The sequence below is a fragment of the Vicugna pacos genome, chromosome 16, assembly GCF_048564905.1.
Source record: "Vicugna pacos chromosome 16, VicPac4, whole genome shotgun sequence".
In the NCBI taxonomy this organism is placed as follows: domain Eukaryota; kingdom Metazoa; phylum Chordata; class Mammalia; order Artiodactyla; family Camelidae; genus Vicugna; species Vicugna pacos.
Window position 1 is genome coordinate 5,088,174 of NC_133002.1, and position 24,162 is coordinate 5,112,335.

Here is a 24,162-nt window from a genome sequence, read left to right on the forward strand (position 1 = left end):
TGAGGTGGTTAAGTATAAATGCTATTGACTAGAAATTAGCTGTATTGTTAAGATATACCTGTGTGAAGAAGAGGCTCAAATGCTGTCCCAGGCAGCTTTCCCAAGGGACTAGAGCTCCTTCTGGAAACATTATATAAAAATGTAATTCTTACTTTATAAATAATGTGGTGTAGATGTAACTAGTCACCCCACCTTTGTGACTGAGGGTGAATGTTCTGTGGCAGGGGACTGCTTCTCCCCGCCCCAAGAAGAGCTCTGTTGGGTGTGGAGCTGGGGGGGGGCTCAAATACCTACTAGATTGGAGTGGGGGTGGGGCATGGATCTAGAAATCAAGCTTCTACCTATACCTTATATAAGGTGGACTCTCTTATTTAGTGCTCTGAGCTAGTTTCCCTCAGTTCCACCCACAGGCAGGACTGTTGTTCCAGGAGCCCCTGAAGCGGGCGTCCTGGCACCTGAGCGTGAGCGTGAGCGCGAGTGTGTACACGTCTGTGCACTGGGCAGGCGCAGGAGGCTGGGACTTTCCACAACAAAGACTGAATTCCTGTGAGTCTAGTTGGAATTTTTAGTATGAATGTGAGATTCTTCTCCTTGCTTATGTCATTAAGAATCTATCTATTAAAAAAAAAAGAAATAAAATATAGCCAAGGTAAGGCTCTCTCCAGTATCCCTCTGTGGTCCCATCCCCATTCTTCCCTTCACAGAGGTAACCACTCTTGTGAATTTGGTGATCTTTCATTCCTCATTCAAGTCTTAATACATTTATGACATTTTATATACCCATACACATATCTTCAACTGTTTTATAGAGTTAAAATTTTTTATATAAATGGTATACTATACAGATTTTGCAGTTTGCTTCCCCCTCGATTATTATTGATATTTACCCATGTTGAAACACTTAGTTCCTTTTTTCTAATATTTCATTGTGTGTATCAGTTTACCTTTTTTCATTGATAGATATTTCTCTTTTCCCCTAAATTTTGCTATTACAGGAAATAGTCCAGTATATGTTATATCTCATGCACATACGTATGAGTTTCTCAAAGGTGGAGGTGGAATTGCGTAGAAATTGAATTTCTACATAAATCTTCATCTTTACTAGATTTTGGCAAGTTAGTCTCCAAAGTGGTTGCAGTAATTTATACTCACTTAACAGTATATTAAACTTCCTGTTTCTCCCAGTTTATTGCTAACACTTTGTATTGTCACACCTAAACATTTTTGCAAGTTTGGTATTTGAAAAGGTATCATATCATGCTGTTTTGATTTGCATTGTTTTTTTTTAAAGGAATAATATAAATTATATATTTATAAACTTCTTGGCACTAGTAATCAGCCAGTAATTGTTACTTTTCTCTTCCCTTCATACTTCCACCAGGGTCCATTTAATCAATGATAATGTTAATTTATTCTTCCTTTCTCCTAGACATTTTTAGTCTTTTTGCAAGCGAATCTGGGAGCTATGTTATACGGGAAGAAATGGAAAGAATGCTCCATGTGGTGGATGGTAAAGTCCCAGATACACTCAGGAAGTGTTTCTCAGAGGTATTTATTTAAAGATTTACATTTCACGCCTACCTGTTGATAAAGTATTAACTCTTAGTTGTATGAGTTTGGCTATGATGAATAGCTGTTTACGTACAGCCTATTCTTGACACTTTTGTAATTAATGGTTGATGTTTTAACGATTTGTGTGCTACGCTCAAAGGTCCATGACACATATTACTGCTATATTTGTGAATCTGAAAAGTCTCAATTGTACTGTAAAGGCAACTGTCTGTACCTAAGTTATAATGAAACATACGCCCACACTGTCATGTCACCAAACACAGACACACATGAGTGATCCTGCAGAAACCTGAGCGTTGCTTAAGTTGTAGTCCCATTGCTTTTCATCACGAACATGAACGTGTAGATGTGTCACTCATGGCCTTGAGCCATAGGTGACCTCTGTGACTCATCAATGCCTATTTTATCATTTATTTTACTTGGTTGATTTGCATAGTGAAGGAGTTGGGTTTTAAAAATTTGTCATTTTTCTGTTTTCATAAATAATGTATTTTCATTGTAAAAAAAAACTTTATAGAAAATATGTATCTTTAACAGAGAAGATTCTTTTATTTCTTTTCTAATGTCTGCTAATATGGGAAAAGTTCTGGGGGCAAAGGAAAGCACTTTTACGAATTTCTGACCCTTTCCTGTAGCACTCAATGCTGTATGATTTCTTATGACTATTTGACCCGCTTCCATTTCACGGATATGAGAGAATTTCACTGCTCTTGGTTTTATTCAGGGAGTTTGTATTCAATTATTTTAGTGTCACCTTCCTAACTATATAAGCATTGATTGTTAGTACTTCAGCCATATGCATATTTCTTGTTCTGATACCTCTTCTGACTCTCTGGCTTTAGCTTTTCATCACTCTCGCTTTTGAGTTTCCTCTGTGTTGATAGCACCTGGAGATTTCCCTTTCTTGCTTTTGAGCTTGGCTAAGCAGTTTTCAGTAGTAGTTATGGTGTTACACTTTACTTAGCATGTCTATGTGTTTGGTGCGGAAGGATTGGCCTCCTGTATTTTTGGTTGTGATTTATGACTGGAAGTTTCAGTATCTCAAGAAAAACTAGATTACGGGGTTTTTTTTTCCCTCTAATAACAAACATTTTTCATTTTATACAGACATTCCCATTTTATAGATGGGAATTAAATGTGTTTAGCCACCCTATTCACTTAAAATTTAGGCACAATAGCAGGTATATATATTAGATGATATTTAGTGCTATAGAGGAAAACAAAGTAGACTAAAGGGGAGGTGGCCAAGTGGAGGTATTTTGTATAGGATAGTTGGGAAAAGGCTTATCTGAGAAAGTGACATTTGAACAAAGAATTTTAAGGAAGTGAGAGAGAAAACCAGGGAGATATTGAGGGGAAACATTTTCCATGAAGAAAATATAACAAAGGCCCTGAGGGAAAGTGTACTTGACTTGTGCAAGGAACTAGAGGCCAGTTTAGCTGGAATGGAATGAGTGAGGGAGTAATAGGAAATGAAGATACTGAGGTTGGGGGAGGGGGAGAGGGGTGGGGATATTATTAATGGCCCTGTAGGACAGTGAATTCTTCAGTTTTCACCGTGAGTCAGACAGAAAGCTTTAGAGGATTTTGAGCAGAGGAATACATGAGGTTTTGTTTAATTATATTTTAAACATCATCACTTTGGCTCTTATGTAGGAAGTATGCTGAAAAGAGTCTGATTGAGGTATCTGAATACTGAATAATCTAGGTAAGAGGTTTTAGTCATTTAGATCATGGTGTATCAGTGAGGTGATGAGACTTTTTGGGTTCTGCATTTATTTTGAAGGTGGAGTTGACAGGATCTTTTCTTGTATTGATTATGGACTATGATGGAAAGAGAAGAGGATGACTAAGGTGTTTGGCCTGATTTAGTAAATGAATGGAGTTGCCATTAACTGAGATGGCGAACACTACAGGAGAGGGAAATTTGGGCTTTCAGTAGCAAGAGAAGTTTAAGACATAATTAATATATGTGCTGCCGAAGCAAGCACTAAGACATAATTAAATTTAAGAATCATTAGACATTCAGGTGGAGTTGTAACTGTGCTTTTGATTAAGGTGGAGTTCAGGGGAAAGGATTTTTGGCTTATAGATGTGGATGAGATCATCTAGGAGTGAATTTAAATAGAAAATCAATTGGAAGACTGTACTCTAATGTTTAGAGATTGACGAGATAAAGAAGAATCAAAGAAGAGCCTAAGGCATATGTAGAATAGACAAACAAGATTATACTGTATAGCACAGGGAAATACATAGAAGATCTTGTGGTAGCTCACAGTGAAAAAAAAATGACAATGAATATATGTATGTTCATGTATAACTGAAAAATTGTGCTCTATACTGGAATTTGACACAACACTGTAAAATGACTATAACTCAGTAAAATGTTATAAATAAATAAATAAATTAATTAATTAATTAAAATAAAAAATAAAACAAAGAGCCTAAGGAATAGCCTGTGAAAAGGACCAAAAGAGGGTGGTGTCCTGGAAGCCAAGTGATGAAAATGTTTCAAGAGGAAGGAGTATTTAACTGTGTCAACTAAACTGAAATATCAAGTGAGTTGTTCTTTAATCATTGAGAAGTGATCGGTAGATCTGGAAGATAGGTTATTGGTGTAGGTATTGTGGAGTTCAAAAATCACTGGGTCAGGATACTAGAAGGAATATGTTCAGTTCATATCAGAAAATTGTGACAGGGAGAGCAGAGTGCTTAAAATTGCATTTTTTGGAAAGGGAATGATTACCACAATAAAAATATGAGACTATGGTAGTAAATGTCTAGGGTAGTATATGAAGAATAAGGTCTTTGGAAGAGGAAAGATCAAAGAAATGAAGGCCAAGGTTTTGGAATACTCATGTATATGGCTGTTTAAATCATTAGGTACCTATGGTTGGTTAAAAGTCAACACTGTAAGTGGGCTAATTTTATCTGATTCAACTATTTGATGTATTTACCTGCTGTAATTCCTTAGTAATGTGTATGATGATTATATCCAGACCCTTGCTTTTCAAGTTACTATGTTTCAATATCAGTTTACTTTTATTAGAATAGGCTTATTTGGACCTTCCATAGCAATGCTTTGTGTTGGGTTGTTTTTTTGTTTTTTGTTTTGCATTCCTAAAAAAAGACCTCACATTATAAAGAAAAAGACTTTAGCTAAAAGATGTGGAACCTAGCACCTAGATTTAAATGACGTGATTTTAAATGAAATGGTTCTCAGCTTTTTCTGTCTTGTGCTTTATTAGCCTTGACAGATGAAGTTATGAAGGAAATCCACATAGGAGTTAAATTGCTTTCTTTTGGTTTTTGATACCTAAAGTGGAAATTTGTGTTTTATACTGTTCTTGAAAGATGTATCAGTTTCAGAAGCCTGTTTATTTTTCATTGCCTTTAGTAGTACTGGAAAGTTTTTTCTAGACTGCTATTATGACAGTTTATAAAAGACTTTCTCTTTGCTTCTTTTTTTATTTAGATCCATGTCTCAAAAACATAGTCAGATTGCACAGATGGAATTTTGGTGCTACCAGTTATGTGGAGTGATCCCAATGAGCAAGTGGTTGCTTTATATTTCACTAAGTCGACCAGGCAGTGTAGTGTATAGATTGAATTCTATCTCTGCTACTGTATAACTTTGAACTGATAACTTTTTGGTGCCTCAGTTTTCTCATGTGTTAAAGGGGGATAATGATATCTCCTATAGAGGGTTGCTTTGAAGATTAAATGAATATAAAAGTGCTTAGAATGGTGCTTAAGGCCTTATAAATACTCAATAAATATTAACTATATGTGAAGGTGGTGGATACTAGCAGCTTCTTTCTTAGTGGTTCATGAAGGTGCATCTTTTAACAACATCTTAGCTTCACTGAAACCATTGTTCACCAGTGAAGCACCACCATGTTCACTAAGTCTAAGATGGCCATTAATAAGATGCACCTTTATGTATTAGAAAGAACAAAAACTCTGCCAGTTATAATTGAAGGATATTATTGATTTTAAGACTTGTCCCAGGGGTGGGGGCTATAGCTTAGTGGTAGAGCACATGATTGGCATGCATGAGGTCCTAGGTTTAATCCCCAGTGCCTCCATTAGGGGGAAAAAGAAAAGACTTATTCCAGTGTCAGAGTTGGTAACATGTAAAAATGTGCATCACTTTGTGGAATTTATACTGCAAACCCTTTTTCTAGACTAAATGTGAGTTAGATAAAAAATATGGGTGTGATTCCCCAATCTCTAAACATATTGGCAGTGTCACATATCCCTGCAGTAAATCTGAATGTCGTATTCTTACTTTTAGAAAAACAGGACTTTCAATGTTGTCTTGATTGTTTGGATTGCTCTGTTTAATGTTTTGAAACTATGAGGCTGAGCATATTGCTGTACTTAATAGGATGCTACTAAACATTGTAGAAATTATTTCTACCATATCTCTTTTAGGTTATAAATTACTTTTATCTCTTAATATCTACATCAGGATGAGAGCTGCTAGGCTCCCGAGTGTCATTCATTGTATTTCTTTGTGGGTCACTTCTCCCTTTTCCTCGTAGAAACCTCTGGCCCTCACTCTACCTAAGTCCTCTTGCCTTCCAGTCAGAGATTGACTTGCACAGCCATGTGATATTCTTTCTCAGCCTGGATACTTTTTTTCTCCAGAGATTTAGCAAGACAAATACTTGGGGTGGGGGGAAGCAAAGAAATTAGAAATCTCCATGCTTCTTTTTGAATACACGTTTTCAGCGATGCCTTTTGGAGAATGACTCCCGGATAGTTTTTAATTCGCCAGTGAAATTTAAAAGCATTTTAATTCCATACGTATTTGATTAAAATATGCTAATTCTGACCAACTGAAGTGCTGAAGAAGGATAAAGCAAGTGAAAAATGGGTTTTATTAAATTTTGAAAGAAATGCAGTTCACTGATTTCAGGATATGCATTAACAAATAAAATGTGGCTTATTAGTAGCAGTGCACTGCTGTAATGAATTAATGAAATAATTTTCAATTAGCATATACATTTTTATGCAAATGGAAATTCTAAAGCACCATTATATTTGAAGGCAGTTTCATTCCCAGATATATAGACAATGGTGGTATTTAGTTAATTCTTCATTTATGATATTACAAGGGCAAATGTCAATTAAATTCAAGTTTCAGGTTGTATAAGTTCCAAGTAAGATATCGTAAAATTTGACTCAACCTGTGTTTGTTTTCATTTTAGGGTGAAAAGGTAAACTATGAAAAGTTTAGAAATTGGCTTCTTCTAAACAAAGATGCTTTTACCTTCTCTCGTTGGCTGCTGTCTGGAGGTGTGTATGTGACCCTCACTGATGATAGTGATACTCCCACTTTCTACCAAACTCTAGCTGGAGTCACACATTGTAAGTAATGGCATTGCATTGTGTACTGTTCACTTTTTAATGCAATTGTCTGGTGATATGAGGATATGCCTATAAAGGAGAAATTTATTATCAGTGTTTTTTTTTTTTTCAAAGTATAATAAAGTGGAATGCTGGAGGCCTGGGTACATAGCTGAAAAGGAAAACTCTTTTTTTCCTACTCACTGATTACTTTTGTACTCCAAATGTATAAGGTTTTTTTCCCCACACCAAGCAATTCTACAGTGCTCTATGGACACCATCTGGGTGTCCTGCGATTCAGTTCAATTGTGACGCTGTCTACCTGGGGTTAGCACAGACCCCATAGGTTTACGGCTCAGTCCCGAAAGACTGGCCCTCTGACCCCCACTTCAGACACCAATCACAAGTCCAGGTTGTGATCTGTGCTTCTGACCAACCACCTATAAATTAGAGTTCCTGTGACCACCTTCTTGGGTTTGGTGATTTGCTAGCCCAGGTCACAGGACTTCAGGAAACGGTTACATTTACTGACTTATTATATAATAAAGGATATGTTAAAGGATACTGATGAATAGCCAGGTGAAGAGATGCATGGGCTGGGGTCTGGAAGGGCCCCAAGCGCAGAAGCTTCTGTCCCCATGGAGCTGTAATGCCCCAGTCCTTCTGGCACGTGGATATGGTTACCAGTCCAGAAGCTTTCCAGACCCTGGTGCTTTGGGGATTTTTTGTGGAGGCTTTGTTACTTAAGCATAATTGATAATTAACTGAATTCCTAGTTCCTCTCTCATCTCCAGAGAAGGAGAAATGGGGCTGTAAGTTCCAAGTTTCTAATTATGGCTTGGTCTTTCTAGTGACAAGCCAGTTTCCAGGAGCCTACCAAGAGTCACCTCAAGCATAAAAACAAAAGATTCCTATCACCCAGAAAATTCCAAAGGATTTAGGAGCTCTGTGTCAGGAACTCCTGTCATTCAGAAAATGACAAGAATTTGATCAAAGAGCAAATAATAGTAAGAACTGGGGGCAAAGACCACTGTCTTACTTTTTCACAGTAGCCTTCTACTGATAGTCCTTAACCAAGCTGTGTTAGTTTCCTTAGCGTTGCTGTAACAAATTACCACAATCCATAAACTGAAAAAACAAATTTATTCTCTCATAGTTCTGGAAGCTGAAATCAAATTGCTAACACAACCATGTTCCCTCCGAAGGCCCTAAGGAAGTCTTCCTTGCCCCTCCCAGCTTCTGGTGACCCCAGGCTTTACTTGGCTTGTGGCAGCGTGATTCCAACTTCTGCCCCCTTCACAGGACCTTCTCTGTGTGTGTGTATGTATGTCCTCTCCTCTTCTTATAAAGACACCAGTCATTGGATTTAGGGCCCAGCCTAAATTCAGGATGATTTTAACTCAAGAGCCTTAATTCATTATATTTGCAGAGACCTTATTTCCAAATAAGGTCACATTCTGTGATTCCAAGTGATAATGAATTTTTGAGGGATACTCTTCAATCCCCCACAACACAGGCCTAAGTGTTAACTCCTATTGTTCTTTCCTGTGGTTACAGAGATGTACCTACGCTGGGCTTTTGCTCATGCTTCTTCTAAACACTGGAATGAATGCTTTTCCTTTATTTTTCTCTCTGTAAACCCTAGTCATCTTTGAAGGCTTAAATCACATACCATTTGGTTTTCATGAAACATTGTCTTGCTTTCCTATGAGAATTCATCTGTCCTTCCCCTGAACTCTCATAGTACCTTTCTTGTACCTTTCCAGAATGAACTTACCACTTTCATCCTTGTATTGTAATTATTTATAGCATTCTATGTATTTGTACATGTCATCTCTCTTAAATCACAGGGAGTCTGTATTATTCCTATTATTCACCCTCAGCGCCAAGCCTTAAATAAGTATTTGTTGACTGAGTGGAGGACCTTGGGTATCAAGTGCTGTTTGTGTCTGTTGCTTAATGTGATTTATGAGTTGGCTACTAGTTACACCCTACCTACTTTCCCTGCTGTTTTCATCCATTGTTATCAGAAGGTCTGACAGATAAATTCTGGCATGGATAGGCAATGAACTCAGTGCTCCTACTTTTTTTTGTTTCTGATAAGACAGCCTTTTTTTTTAATGTTTTGCGTAAAAAATTAGGGAGTTTTTTATGCGTACTTTAGGCTCTGTCTAACTTACATTAATATTTAAGTTGTCAATCAAACACAATCTGCTTTGTGTTTGTAATTGTATGGTGAACTATTTTTCTGTTAATATTGGCTAAGGGCGTGATTACTTTCCTTGAATGACTTATGTTAAAGAAAAAATTATTCTGACACTTGTTAAAATGGTAAACAAGACCTTATTCAAGACTTTGCAGTAGCATACTATAACAGGGGAGAGAAATTGATCTTCCTCCAAATATTACAAGGGCAAGTAGGGGATATATAGCCAAGGAGCAAGGTGAGGAGGTGAGTGGAGGGAAAATTACTAAGAGGAGACATCAAGAGTAGGTGAATTCTTGCTAAAGGTAGGCCAAAGGCTTATTCATTAATTATGGGGTATGAGAAACTTGATCATTTATCAGGGGTGGGGGATGATTTAGCAGAATTTTTTGCTAAGATTGGACTAAGCAGGCTAAAGATGATATGGTGGCCAAGTTCAAGGCCTAGTAGAAAAGAGGGCCAGGAGTGGAACTCAGTTTGGTCAAGGAGAGGATTTTTGTCAGTTGCCTAAAGTTAAATTAGTTCTGACATACTTTGCAAATGCAAACATTGCTTACTGCTTGTTTTTGAAAGCACTGTATTAAAGTTTACAGACTTATTTACATCTAATCAGTCAAAATAATTTTCAAATGTTAAAGTTATCCCATTATATAGCTCCATTTTTATTTGAAAATGATCTTTTCTCTTTAATTTTTTATCAGTTGGGAAGATTTTTAGATTTTTAATTGTATCTGAAAGTTACAATGCCTTTGCCTTGTCAAAAAATATTTTATCTTGAATTATTTAAAACATTAATGCAGAGGCATTGTTTCACCTGGAATAATGACCTTTTAATTTCTAAACTCAGTGATTTCTTCTTAGGATCCCTGTACCTACCAGTATCTCTGCAGCATTTTAGTACCATTGACTATTCAGTTTTCTTGAAATTCTCTTCTCTGGTTTTGAAACATTGTAGTTTTCTAGTTTTTTATTATTTTTTTGACTTTCCTTTACTGCTCTCCTTTTTCTGTCTGCTTTTAAGTATAAATTATTTCTCTTGGATCAGCCTGTAGAGCTGATCCATACTCATTTCTCCTCTCATATGTTCTCTGCTTCAACTCCAGAGCACTAGTCAATATTCCATGACTGTACCACTTTTATAGCTACCCTACCTACCATCACTCCTAATATTCCTTCATTAAGAATGCATTCCATCTTTGAGTTCTTGACAGTTGAAATACTTTGTCATTACACGCAACTCACACGCTGCCTCTTTTATCAAGCCTTCTCCATTTTTCTGCAGCTTGAATTAATTAATTTTCTATTAGCATTCTCGTACACTTTACATTTCAATTAAAGCAATTAAGATGCTTTTTGCCTTACCTTAGAAACAGTTGGAAATGGCTTTGTTTCTCACCAGAAGTTACAAGTCCTCTTGAGAACAAGGCTCATATCCCATTCGCCTTTTTGAGTTTTCTTTAGTGCAGTGAACTAAATGCATGTTGGTGGACTGAACTGTATGGAAAATTTTTCAGCCACCAGAAGTCTACATTCTAAGTACTGATTTAAACATTTGATTTCCCCAGGAGTGAGCAGGAGGAATATCTTGTTTTAGGATTGTAGGACTAAAGCCCTACCAAGGAAAAGGATCAAGATGAATCATCATGTTTGAATAACTTTTGAACAAGGCTTAACAAAATCAGAATTACTGCTAAATTTCTTATAAAAATTCTTACATGGGCAGGTTTATATTCTGATGACTATGATTTATCTATCATATTTATAAATTCTGAGCTTCTGGCTAAGCAGTTCACTAATGATGTCTTTGTAGGCTCTTCCACTCAAAGAATATTTGGTACATCAAACTTCCCAAATAATATGTTAGGAATGTGGAACCTTGGGATAAAAATAGAGAATGCCATTAACTGATTTATAAGTAGACAGAAAATATTTATTTTAAAGCATCAGTGACTCCATTTAAATTTGTGTAATGAGCCAAGGCATCGAGGAAACAAAAAGGAGTTACAATTTTTCACTTGTAAATAACTTTTATATTAGAATGCAGATGCCTTTAATTACTTTTTCACATATAATTATAAAGTAAAATTTGAAATCACAGTAAGTTGAACATACTGCCATTTTTAATCAAATTTTGTTCTCTTTTATGTAAATCACAGATGAAACTGGGACACTTGGTATTCAGTATAGAGTTAGAATATGTAACCAATTTGATTTATGCAAGATTTTAGATTTTGAAAGGCCAGTACAGTTTTCAGAACTGCAAACTCCAAACTATTGTTACCTTGCCTTTTATTTAAATTTAAGAAATTGAATTGGAACTATAGCCAAAAGTTCAAGTTTTTATGCTTGAGTAGATCTTAACCAGATTTTTATTGACTGATATATTTTTCTTTTATAATTTCCTATTTAAATATCTAAGATTAGATTTCCTAAAAAGATTTTTTTTGGTCAAATATGTACAGTGTTCTTAATGACAATGACAAGCTAATTTTTAAAGACATTGTACTAGAGAGAGAATGTTTGTGATGATCCTGAAACATTCTCTCTTAATGATATTCAGAATCAGAGAACATATATAGAGAAGATAAATATGGTCTGTGTAGTTAAATTTTTTAAATAATTTGGTACAGGTTTTATTTATTTCTGTCCATCTGTCTGTCCATCTGTCTGTCTGTCTATCTATCTGTCTATCTATAGTAATAGCATATATATGACAGAAGATTATGCTTTCTAGGACCAGTCATTTGGCTTTTTCCTGTAAAACCCTTGCCTATCCATTTTGTTCATGATTATTTAGCAACACATAGTGTTAGAGTTTGGAGAGACACACACAGCAAACTCAAAATGTAATTTGTTTTAATCAGCTTTTCACAAATTAAGATCAGTGTGTCACATCCCGTACTATTGTACATACATAGTCCTAACCAAACACAGTCTGGCAGCTCCCTGCTTGAGTTGGAAGGTTTATCCTTTATTTAATATAACTCTTTTTTGTTTTTTTAGGGGCAAGATAGTTAGATTTTTATTTATGTTTAATGGAGGTACTGGGGATTGAACCCAGGACCTCATGCATGCTAAGCACATGCTCTACCACTGAGCTTTACCCTCCCCACTTAAAGTCTCATCCTTTAGGTGCTAACCTTTGAAATATCTACATTCTGACCAAACTGCCTACTGTAATTCTAGGTTGAACTGTCATCTTAACACTTTTTTTTTGGTTACTTCCTGGAAAATAAAGTTCTTTCTTATTGTTTGTCTTTTATCTTGGGTCCATAGCGTAAATCCTTCGATAGGTTATCCTTTTCCTAGTTTCTGAAGTATAGCAGAATACAACAGTTATTCTTTGTTTTTTGTTTTTCTATCCTGTTACTGCCTGTTTTTCTACAGACTTTTACATATGCTCCTTTGGCTCTGCTTATAATATCCTTTTTCTGCCACAATCTTCTTTCTTTCCCTGGTCAACCTTTAGATGTTCAGCACATACCTGTTTAAATATCAGGACCTCCAGGGCCTGCCTGCTTGTGTGCTCCCAGAAGAGTCTGTGTGTCTGTTCTTTCATTGTACTTTCCACACTGGATTCAAATGACCAATTTTCTCTCTACTAGAATCTAAACATAATTGTTCACAGTCATATATATGATTTTTAGCACAATATCAGGCACATATATTTTCATTGAATGTTACAGAATAGTAAGTGAACTTGACTATAGTTTCTGTACTTTTTTTTCCCAAAAATACTTTGAAAGGTTCTAATCTACCACATGCAGATTGACAGCTTACTAGAGGAGGCACTCTACTCTGTGTACATTATCTCATTTAATCCTTGTGCCACTTCTGAAGTTCACTTTATCTCCATTCTAAAAATGAGGAAACCATGGCTATGAAAAGTTGAAGATACTGTCTTGAGATCAGATGGCTAATAGGTGCCAAAATTGGGATATTTGAACCCCAGAGTATGCTTATTATCATTTTAGGACTCAAAGACAGTTTATTGATACATAGTCATTTTGTTCTTTAATCTTTTATGAGTAGTTTGTAATTGCAAATAAAAGGAGTTGGTCATGTGGTGGTTGTGGCTGTGGTGAGTTATCTTCCTCAGACTCACTTCAGACAGTCTTGTAGACTCCCTTTTCCAATTTCCTTTCTTCCCCCTTGGGATACCTTCAAATGATTGTGATGTTATGTTTCTCTTTAAGAATTAATTTCATTTGATCCAGGTGAGATCATTGAATGATTGCCTATTTACCAACAGTGAACTAGGTAATCAGAAGAACTATGATTTTAAGAATTACGTTTTAAGAACTAATTGAGATTGATTTCCCTTAATGCTGGCCATATTTTCATAGAATTTAGCTATTTTATTTGGAAGAAAATATGTGTGCTGACTCTTTTTTGTAAATATGTTTTTGACGTTTCCCTAAAATGTAGAAGAGTAAATAGCCTGCTAACGCAGTGGTTTCTTTTAAGTAGCAGAATCTGGATCCTGAGGTAATTATTGTAATATTTTTGTCTAATTTTAGGGCCATTGAACCCATTTTGATTATTTTTCTTTTCATATCTAACTCATATATTGTCTCTATTTTGGCATTTATTATCTCAACTAAAATATGCATATTATTATATTCCCTTGCCACATTTGAGTTTGCAATGTTAAAACCTTCTTTCAATAAGAAAAAACTACTTCAGTGATCCTTAGGCCATAAACCGCCTAGTAAATCTGCACGTCCCTCCTTCATTATCCTCTTAGCGGGTTGTAACTGATGTAAGGCTTACAGCCATCTTAAGTAGACCTCAGAAGGTCATTGCTTTTGAGAACAGGTTGCTTCCTCAAAAATGTAAAAGAACTGTGTTACTGTTTGAAAATATTTGGATATTTTGCCGGGCTTTTTTTTTTCATTTTTTTAAATGAGAATTTGTTTCTGGCATTAAAGAGCTATTTCTGCAGCTGAAGCCTCCGGTAAGGTGGGACTTGATTAGGATGGCCCAAAGTGGAGGCCAAGAACTATTTAGAATGTTGGGAACATGGTATGCTGCTGTTGCGAACCAGAAAAAATTACACCTATAGGTGGGTGATAAAAAATTCATTCCTATATAGCTAGTAACGTATAAGTTTTGGTATTGATTTGTGAATTGCGAATAGAGTAACTACTGTGGCTTTTACCTCTAACTTCTTTAAGTGAAAATAAGTTTAGTTACCTCCCTCTTCCCAACAGTTCTGTTGCCAGCTCATATAAAATGTTTGGGTAATGATAATATAGTATATATAATTTACTTTAACATGCTTTTGCAAATATTTAATTAACAAAATTACAGTCTATAACCAAAAAATGAACAGATCACGTAAACTTAAAAAGGAGCTCTAAACCATGACTTTAGTTGGTAATTATGACCAATCTGATCATTTTTTTTTCTTCCAAATGTGTTCTACTTATCTTTCCACATTTCTCCTTCAGCAGAAAAATTCTGTTTTTTAAGGAGATTAATAAACTTAGTTTTCAAAAGTAAAAACATTTGGGAGGCAGTTGATGTAATGTTTCTGTTTTCTAATTTAGTGAGTTAACTAAACAACAATTAATCAGAAGTACTTACTAAGCTCCCATAATATGCTAAGTACCTAGAAGTATAAAAATAAGAACATAGTTTCTGTCAAGGCTGCTGTCTTCCTCCTTTTGTTTCAGGGTCAGATTTTTTATCTGCAGATCTACTGCTTGGAAGAAAGTTTAGAATTTGAGAAAGCTGTTTCTCTGAGGAACAGAAAAGGTTTCTTTCTTTTCTTTCTTTCACATCGTAAATGGAGTGAACAGACTTCCTATTTAGAAAAATGAGACAGTAATGCTCAATTTATGTATCAGACTCTAGTGATTACTCTCCCTATTACTAAATTTTTAACGTATTCCTTTTAAATAAATTCAGTCATCTAGGTATTTGAAGCAGATACTTCTGTTTTAAAAACTGGAAGCTATATGCCTATGTAGAAGTTTAGTACATTTTAAAAATCAGTTCTAGTTCGAAAGTAATTGGACCTTTGCAAAGGTTGATTTATCAGGAGGTTACAATATAGTAATGAATGTTGTATATTTGTTATTTGGTTAAAAAAGAAAATATGTATGACAGTGTGTAGTTTTGTATGAAAAACTTACCTTTCTTGTATCATGGTCTTTTTTGAAGATTTTTCTCTAAAATTTTAAGAATGAACTTAGCTGTTTGATTGTTTAAAACTGTGAACTAGGATTTTATATAATCTGAGAAATCATACAGTGGTTTAGATGCTAGAATGAAAGTATTGGAAGTAATCTTCCCAAACAACCAGGTGACAGTCAATTAAATACACTTCTGATTATAGTTATATGAAAACATGCAGTTATGTTTTCTTTTTCCTTTTTTTGATTACCCACGTTTTTAAATATTTTTCATGCAACAAAATCTATTACTAGTTTAATAAAAACAAGTAATACAAATTTTAAAATTAATCTAGTATTATTAGTACTTTAATTTTTTAACTGCTTAAAATGTGTTATATAACTTGGTTACTCAGTTGTTTATAATTACTTCTAGTAAATAATAAATAATTCTATTCCCTTTTGATGCCAAAAGTATAGGGTAGCTTCACTGTTGATCTTGGAATCCCTCTCCGTAGGTTTTGTGTATCATTAAGAGGCACTATTCTCGGGAAGGGACAGACTGGGATTTCAAAATGTAGAATAGATAAAACAAGAATATACTGTATGGCACAGGGAAATAATATATACAAGATCTTGTGGCTCACAGCAAAAAAAAAAAAGTGACCATGAATATATGTATGTTCATGTATAACTGAAAAATTGTGCTCTGCACTGGAATTTGACACAACATTGTAAAATGACTACTACTCAATAAAAAATTGTTAAAAAAAAAAAAGAGAGAGAGAGAGAGAGGCACTCTTCTAGGGACAGCCAAGTCACGAACTTCCCAGGAGAGCATTCTTCTTTGTAAAATGTAGGGACTAGTTAGAATCAGTGTACTTGACTCCAGGTACATACTGTCAAGACCTCTTTTGTTTCCAGATATGGCAGGCGTAAGTCATTCTCATGAATTTTTCCTTATATGTCAGAATAAGAATAGTAGCTTTCTGAAAATCTCAGTTCTTTGGTCTACTGATTTGTGATAATGTGTACAAAATTCTGTACCTCCAGCACAGGATTTTTTCCTTCATTTTTATATTTTGCTTTCAAAAGAAATTCACTCCTGTGTCCTTAAGTAAAAACCTCTCTTAGGTTTCAGACATAATGAGCATCAGGGCAGAGTAGGGGATAAGAAGGAAAGATAGAAAAACATTAGCTTTATGTCCTCAGAGCCCCCTTGAAGGTCAAACAAGAGGAATATAGTTTTTCTTAAAATTTTATAGAAGTTGGTGGAATTTCTTTTCATTTATTCACCACTTTTTATGGCTATAGTACTTGTATCAATACAGTATAATATGCATATTGATTTGACTGTCTCTTAACTATCTTGCTGGTGAGGAAAAAGTTTTCCCCTTGAATTTTTAATTAAAACTGCTAAGGAATAGAGTAAGAATGAATGCTTTGAAGGCACTAGGAATTTAAAGTGCATTGTTCTTGGAGGAGATATAGCTCAGTGGTAGAGCGCATGCCTAACATGCACACGGTCCTGGGTTTAAGTCCCCAGTATCTCCACTAAAAATAAATAAATAGATAAATAAATAAACCTAGTCCCCGCCGCCGAAAGAACTCCTGCCTCTAAAGTACATTGTTCTTGTCTCCCCAGGTAACTTGTAAGCTATTTGTCCATCAAAAAAAATGTTTATGGGGTGCTCAAAATGTACCAGGTATTATTCTAAGGATTAGAATATAGCAATGAATAAAATAGACCAAAAAACCCTGCTCACAAGGAGCATATGCTCTAGCTGGAGAAGACAACAATAAATAAAACAGACAAGACTTAGGGAGCAAAGTAAAGCAGGGAAGAGGGATGGAGGAGTGTCATTGGATGCGATGCAGTTTGGAAGGTCTGAGAATGTGACATTTGAGTAAGGAACTGAAGGAGCTGTGGGAATAGCCATGCAGGTATATTGGGAGAAGAGTGTTAAAAAGTTTTGAAGCACAAAAGTGCATGATTCTGCTTAAATTTTTCTTTTGAGATAATTTTTTATTAGTTGTAAAATAGTAGTAGTCCCCCCCACATTTTTATGAATTGTCTGTCTGTCTTGTACTTGTTAATCTATTGTAATCTTAATGCTTTTCAGTTGCGTATAGTGATGATTTAAACTCTCTATTAAACACCTGACTGGTCTTCTCACTTCTGTTCTTAGCTGCCCACCAGGCTGTTCTTAACTCAGCAGTCGAGTGATCATGCAGATTAGATCACGTCACTCCTCTGCTTCGGACCCTAGAGTGGTGCACACTTTCCCTTAAAACCAAAGTCCTTACCGAAGCCTGTATAATCTGACCCTCCTTTTCTCCCTGTCTTTATCTCCTATTACTCTCCTGTCACTATTCTCCCCGTCCCTGACTTCACTTTAGCCACTCTGTTCTTTCTCTTCCTTGAACTTGTTAGACACGCTGTCATCTCCAGGCCTCTACCCTTATTCCACCTGTCTAGAGTGTTTTTTCCTCTGTGATTTGCCCCCTTGCCTCCTTCAGATCTCTGCTTATGTTACCCTCATAGTACAACCTTCCAAAACCACTCTTTCTCTTCATTTACTCAAATCTTTAATATTATTTATAAATTTTCCTTCATAAAAATCTCACTTATTAAAGTTTATTTTTAGATATTTAGTTCTTGTGAGGGAATTGCTTTGGTTATACTTTTTTCTTTTTTATATTTTCTTACATGTTATTAATGTTATATAGGAAAAATCATTGATTTTTGTATCCCTACAAATTTTTTAACTCAATTTTAATTTGTAAATGTTTTCTGAGTTTCTTGATATGTATTCTACTTATATGCAGATAATAACCTTGCTTCTTGTTTTCTAATATTTTATACTTCATATTTGTACTTTATTTCATTGGTGAGAATTTTCAGAATCATCTTAAATAGTAATTGAAGGATTCTACTTTAAGTTGGAAAGTAATACATGAAAAACTTTGTCTTCATTCTGGTAACATGAAATCACATAAACCAATCATAATCTTCTTTAAAGCCACTGAAGATACATCAATAGAAAGAAATCTTAAGAAACAAAATGAAACTGAACTCCAGAGGGACAAAGCCCTTCCTAGGTGATCAAGGGATGTAAGATGCTTTCATTTCTGAGGCCAGATGCTGAAATTCGGGGTAAGGCTGGCAGAGGAGTGAGCCTGCCTAAGGACAATCTTTGCTGGAATGAGGACAAACTAGCCAAACTTTGAGAAACCTGTTTCAGATTTAAATCTGAAGGAACCCCAAATGTGAAGATAATCCTCTCTACACAGTAATTAATTCTCTCATGTGGAAATTTTGCTGAGACTGGGGCTAGGCTGAAAAGTGAAAAGAGCTGTTGATTATGTGGTTTCATGGCCTCACTATTTTGAAATCTCAGAATCTTAAAGGTTGCAGTGTCAAGGCTGTGTGGTCCTGAGGTGCTGTCATTTTATGGAATCGCAGTCTTGAAGTCTTGTGGTTATGCAGTTTCAGCACTGGGATTGGGAAACATTTTCTTAAAAAGGCAAATCGTGAATCAGTCAGAGTTGTAGGCCATATGGCTCTGTTATAATTACTCAACTCTGCCATTGTAACACATTAGCAGCCATAAACTGTATGTAAGCAAGTGGCATTGTTGTGTTCTAATAAAACAATACTTATATAAACACGTATGCAGCATTCAGGCTGGAGTTTAATAGACTCCTAGTTTCAAAAACTAGTAGTTTCTGGGCTCTCCTGAGAAGAAATCTGAATTCACCTTAAGAATATTTGAACCAAAGGTAAACTTAGTCTAACCAAAACTGCAACTAAACTCCCATCCCAAATCTGTTATGATTAATAATACCAGATGGAGGTTCAGGACTGGGCATTTCCTGTTATCATCATCCCTCTTTGTAGATACTGATTTCCATATGATACCATTTAATTTAGTCTGAAAAACATCCTTTTAATATTCCTTTTGGTGCAGTTCTCCTGTTGATGAATTCTCAGGTTTTGTCTGTCCAAAAAAATACTTTATTTTGTCTTTATTTTTGAAGGATATTTTCATAGAATATAGAACTTGAGATTAATAAGATTTTTTTTCTTTGAACACCTTTTTTCTACCCATTGTCTTCTGGCTCTCTTGTTTCTGAAGAGAAATCATTGCATATCTTAGTTTCCTTGTTTGTAATGTGTTTTTCCTCCCCCTCATGCTGCTTTTAAGGTTTTTGCCTCATCAACTTGTTTCTTGCCTTAGTTTGATTTTCTTTGAATTTTTCTTGCACAGAGTTCATTGAACTTCTGGACCTATGTGATTATAGTTTTAATCAAATTTGAAAATTTTTCATCTGTTGTTTTAAATAATTTCTGCCCACTGTTTTCTGGGACCTTGATAATATATATGCTATACGTTTAATACTGTCTTACAGGTCAATAAGATTCTAATAATTTTTTCAGTCTTTTTTCTCCTTATGCTTTTATTTAGACAGTTCTGTTGCTCAGTCTTCAAATTCACTGATCTTCTGTGTTTTTTAACCAGCCATTAAATTCTCCCATGAATTTTTTAAAATTTCGAATGCAGTTGGCCTTCCATATTCACGGGTTTCACATCCACAAATTCAACCAACCGTGGATCAAAAATACTGGAAAAAAATGTTTTCCAGAAAGTGTCAAAAAGCGCAACTTGAATTTGCCATGCACTGGCAACTATTTACATAGTATTATAAGTAATCTAGAGATTATTTAAAGTATGCAGGAGGATGTGCAAATATAGGTTATATGCAAATACTGTGCCCTTTTGTATAGGAGACGAGCATTCTCAGATTTTGGTATCCTTCGGGGTCCTGGAACCAATCCTCCATGGATACTGAAGAATAATTGTATGTTTCTTCGTTCCTAATAGTTCCATTTGCTACTTAAAAAAAAAAATAGTTTCCATTTCTTTTCTCAATATAGTCGTGGTTTCATGTCTGTTATTTCTATCCCGCTTGTTATTTTTGTATGCTAGACACTGTAAATGTTAAATGGCTAATTAGATTTTGTTAGCCTCTTTTAAAATAGGAAGTTTGCTTTTTTTGATAGGCAGTTATCTGTGGATCAGCTTGATATTTTCAAAGATTTTTTTTTTAAGCTTTGTTGGGGCAAGTCTGGAGTAGCCTTTACTCCAGAGTTAGTTCTTCCCCTACTAATTAAGTGTGACCCTCTGAGTCTGTGAATGTTCCCAGTGTTCATAAAGGTTGACATAACATTGTAAACTGACTATACTTCAATAAAAATATTTATATACCAAAAAAAAAAAAAACCCACCAAGGTATCTCCACTCTGGTTGTTGAGAACTTAGGCATCTCCTAGCCCAGCCTCAGTGAATTTCACCATATGCACACGTGGCTTAGTACGCTGCCAAAACTCAACAAGACTCCTATGCATATTTCTGGGGCTCTTTCTCTATATAACTCTTTCTACTCTAGTACTCTGCCCTGCAAATTTCAGCGGCCTCAACCTCCCTGAACTATAGCTTCTCTTCTTAACTCAGTGAAATCTCGTGGCTTAGGTTCCTCATTCCTTGCCAAGGTGTGGAAAGAGACTACAAGCAGAAAGCCAAGGCAATGGAAGGACTCACCTTGTTTGTTTTCTAAACTTTCCTTCAGTTCCTTAGAGGGGAAAAAAAAGCACATATAAAATGTAACCATAGTTGGAGCTTATCTGTGATTTTTAAAAGAAATATATCTTCTGATGATTAAGGAGAAAATGATGTTCATGTTTTCATGATGCCCCTGTTACATATCACATTATAAATCCTATTCTACCTTCTCTCTCACTTACTGACTTTATTACTTATAACATTTTATCATATTCTTTTTATTTAATAAGTATTAAATGTGTAAGTGGTTACCATAGCGACAGGATGAATCAGACATGGATTCTGCTATTAGAGTGTTTACTGTGTAGCCAGGAGAGACTACGTATATAGAATTTTAAAATCCAAGCTGGAGATTAAAATTACCAAAAACGAGTACAGATAAAAGTGGTGTGGGAAGCCGAAGAGCAATGTCTCGGTTGTTTATTATTTTACATGTTGGACTTAAACAGCCTGCTTAATGGGAAATTGCAAAAATTGTTTCCCATTTTAAAGCCTCTTTTATGTAAATTTGAATTTAATTTTCATGCCACTTTAGATATAATGTCTTTCAGAGTTTTTGTTTTAGGTAATTTTTTTAACGTCTTAGCTGGGAAATTAAAATGTATCTTTAGAAGTTGCATTATCAGGATAAACTAATTGCCCAGAAAGGAAGAGTGAGGTTTTATAATCTTATTTGATTTGATTGTCAGTGGAGGAATCAGACATCATTGATCTGGAGAAACGCTATTGGTTGCTGAAGGCTCAATCCCGAACTGGACGATTTGACTTAGAGACATTTGGCCCATTGGTTTCACCCCCAATTCGTCCATCTCTGAGTGAAGGTAGGAATCATTCTATTTTCTACAAATGTTCTTTGCTAAACACACGAGCCCGTATCTGATTTCTAACCAATACACCTTAACTCTTAAAGGCCATAACATTACAGATTTACAAGTTTCTTGTAGATAGTGTAGTTTAGTGCAGAAAAACTGAATTGAGAATTAAGACTATAGTCTTGAGATTCCTGTTCTACCTTTGGAGCCTTGCGTAAGTTGTTTACCTTTCTGCACCTGAATATTCTCAAATATAAAATGAGTTTGACGAAGACATTCGTTATGACACTGTGCTCCAGCGCGGTGCCTCAGCGTCTGTGCAGGGATCAGGGTGGTGGACACTGACTAGGCAAAGCTCTGGGCTACCGCACATGACCCCACCTCTTCCTCAGCTGAGGAGTGTCTACTGTTTTGCTTTTATATATAAGAAGGTTCCACTGCTGCATCCTTCCCCCACCCTTAAAAAATTAAGAAGCCATTGGACTAGACCATCTCTAAGGTCCCCACTTAGCTCTAAACTTTTCACTGCTATAACCTTTTTTTTTTTTAATGAGGTTTACAAAGCGTAGTTGTGGATGATGTCACAAAAACTATATTTGAAATCTGAATGCTTGGGTTCTGCTTCTGGCTCAGAACTTTTTTAAAAAACTTCTCTTACTTTTAGCAAGTCATTTAACTACTTCTTAGCTTTAATTTTCTGCTCTTTAAACTGAGGGCACAGAATTAGATTCTTGAAATAGACAGTCTGTATTCTTCAGATTACTAGTGTGTTTCAGAATACTTGTTAGGGGAGCCAGGAGAGGGCTTCCACTTACTTCACAGTGCAGTTGTGGTTTTACCTTTTTAGAATTGGAGATTGAGAAATCATTTAATTTGAAAGCAAAATTATTCCATTTCTATTTTTTACAAAAAGTTTGGAAACCACAGGATTAGATTATAAGTTGCCCTTTATTTCTAAAACTTGAAATATTTATTTATACAGATTAAGTAGTACAATGAAGACTGCAGTACAGAATTTCTCTCTCTCATAATATAATGTGTTATTTTTCTTTGCTTCATGGAGGAGCTGTATGAAGCTTATTAATAACAACACAGTATATCTTTGATAGACAGTTCAATTTTTCTTCTTCTTTTTTCCTTTTTCTTCTCAGTCTTTCCAAAGAAGGATGATTGTGGCCTCTGACTTTTTTTCAGTTAAGTTTTTAAAATATAGTTTTATTTTTTACATACTACAATCATTTTTGGCTTTTGGAGTTTATATAAGATAGAGACAGGTAGGCAAACAAGAACAAACCCTAAATGACAGTATTTTCTTCTAGGAAGTTAAATTTTAGTTATAATTATGCCAGGAAAAAAAAAAGAAACACTTCCTGAGACAGTGGATCAGTTTACAGGAGTCATGCCTCCTTTCATAAACGTGTCATTATTAACAGGAAGTTTGTTGGTTGTGATTTATGCTGTCTTTTCCTATTTTACAGGTTTATTTAATGCCTTTGATGAAAATCGTGACAATCACATAGATTTTAAGGAGATATCCTGTGGGTTATCAGCCTGTTGCAGAGGACCCCTGGCTGAGAGACAAAAATGTAAGTGTGTTAAACATTGCCACAAAACTTGCAAACTATACAGAGAAAAACATTAGCATTCATTCATGTAAAAATCATCTGATTAAAATGGCTTGAATTTTCATCACTTTGGCAAATAGCAATCTCTTGTTGGGGTTTTTTCTGAGGTTAGTGTGAGGAGTCAATCAACTATTCTCTTTTACTGTAAAGTAATTTGGGATTTGGTTATTAATGATGTTGATTTTCCAGATGAATGTACAATTCATGATAAATGAACTACATCAGTCATGATGTGTTTGAAAATATTAAGCATACAGAAAATATTTTCTGGTAGTCTACATAGAATATTTTGTGTCTTGCTTAACTTGAATTCCAACTTGTTTTCTGTCACATATATATTGATATTTTATTAGCAAAATTAAATTTATGATCAAAGCACAATTTTATTAAATATTAAAATAGTATTTTAAACCTAGCTAAAATGTTATAGCATAATTTATAAGAATTACATTAATGAATCTTAACCATATTTGAGAAAATGCAACAGTTTACATTTAATTGGAACCTAATTTTAATATATTCACTAGGGTTATTATCTCTGCATCTTTCTAAAATACAGCTTCACAAATATTGCATATTTTGGGTATGATATTTAATATTTTGATATCCTTTAGTAATGTTGTACTGTGATGCACTCAGTTAATTTTATAGGATAATTATTATGGGGGTGTATGAAGTAGATAATTATTTAATCTTAAAAATTTAGATTTCTTTTTTCTTCCCTAATAGTATACCATTACTCTAACCTGGCTTTATGATAGATTATTTGTTCACATTACAGTTCTGATATTAAAGAGGCTGAAATCTTTGTTTCTCAATTGAGGATTATTATTATAGCCTTAAAATTTT

The 24,162-nt window shown here is 35.0% G+C and overlaps 1 protein-coding gene across 4 annotated transcripts in view; it reads left to right on the top strand.

Annotated features, from left to right (window-relative positions):
• The window catches only part of USP32 (ubiquitin specific peptidase 32), a 168,983-nt gene that overhangs the window by 87,113 nt on the left and 57,708 nt on the right, over positions 1-24,162 (top strand). For 2 of the 4 annotated variants that reach the window (XM_006213310.3, XM_015247173.3), the window contains exons 4-7: positions 1,430-1,548; positions 6,789-6,948; positions 21,566-21,697; positions 23,167-23,274. In XM_006213310.3, coding sequence (XP_006213372.1) covers positions 1,430-1,548; positions 6,789-6,948; positions 21,566-21,697; positions 23,167-23,274 — 519 coding nt within the window. Of the gene's footprint in view, positions 1-468; positions 547-1,429; positions 1,549-6,788; positions 6,949-21,313; positions 21,442-21,565; positions 21,698-23,166; positions 23,275-24,162 lie in introns of those variants that run through there. The other 2 variants (XM_072940274.1, XM_072940275.1) reach the window with 2 other exon arrangements.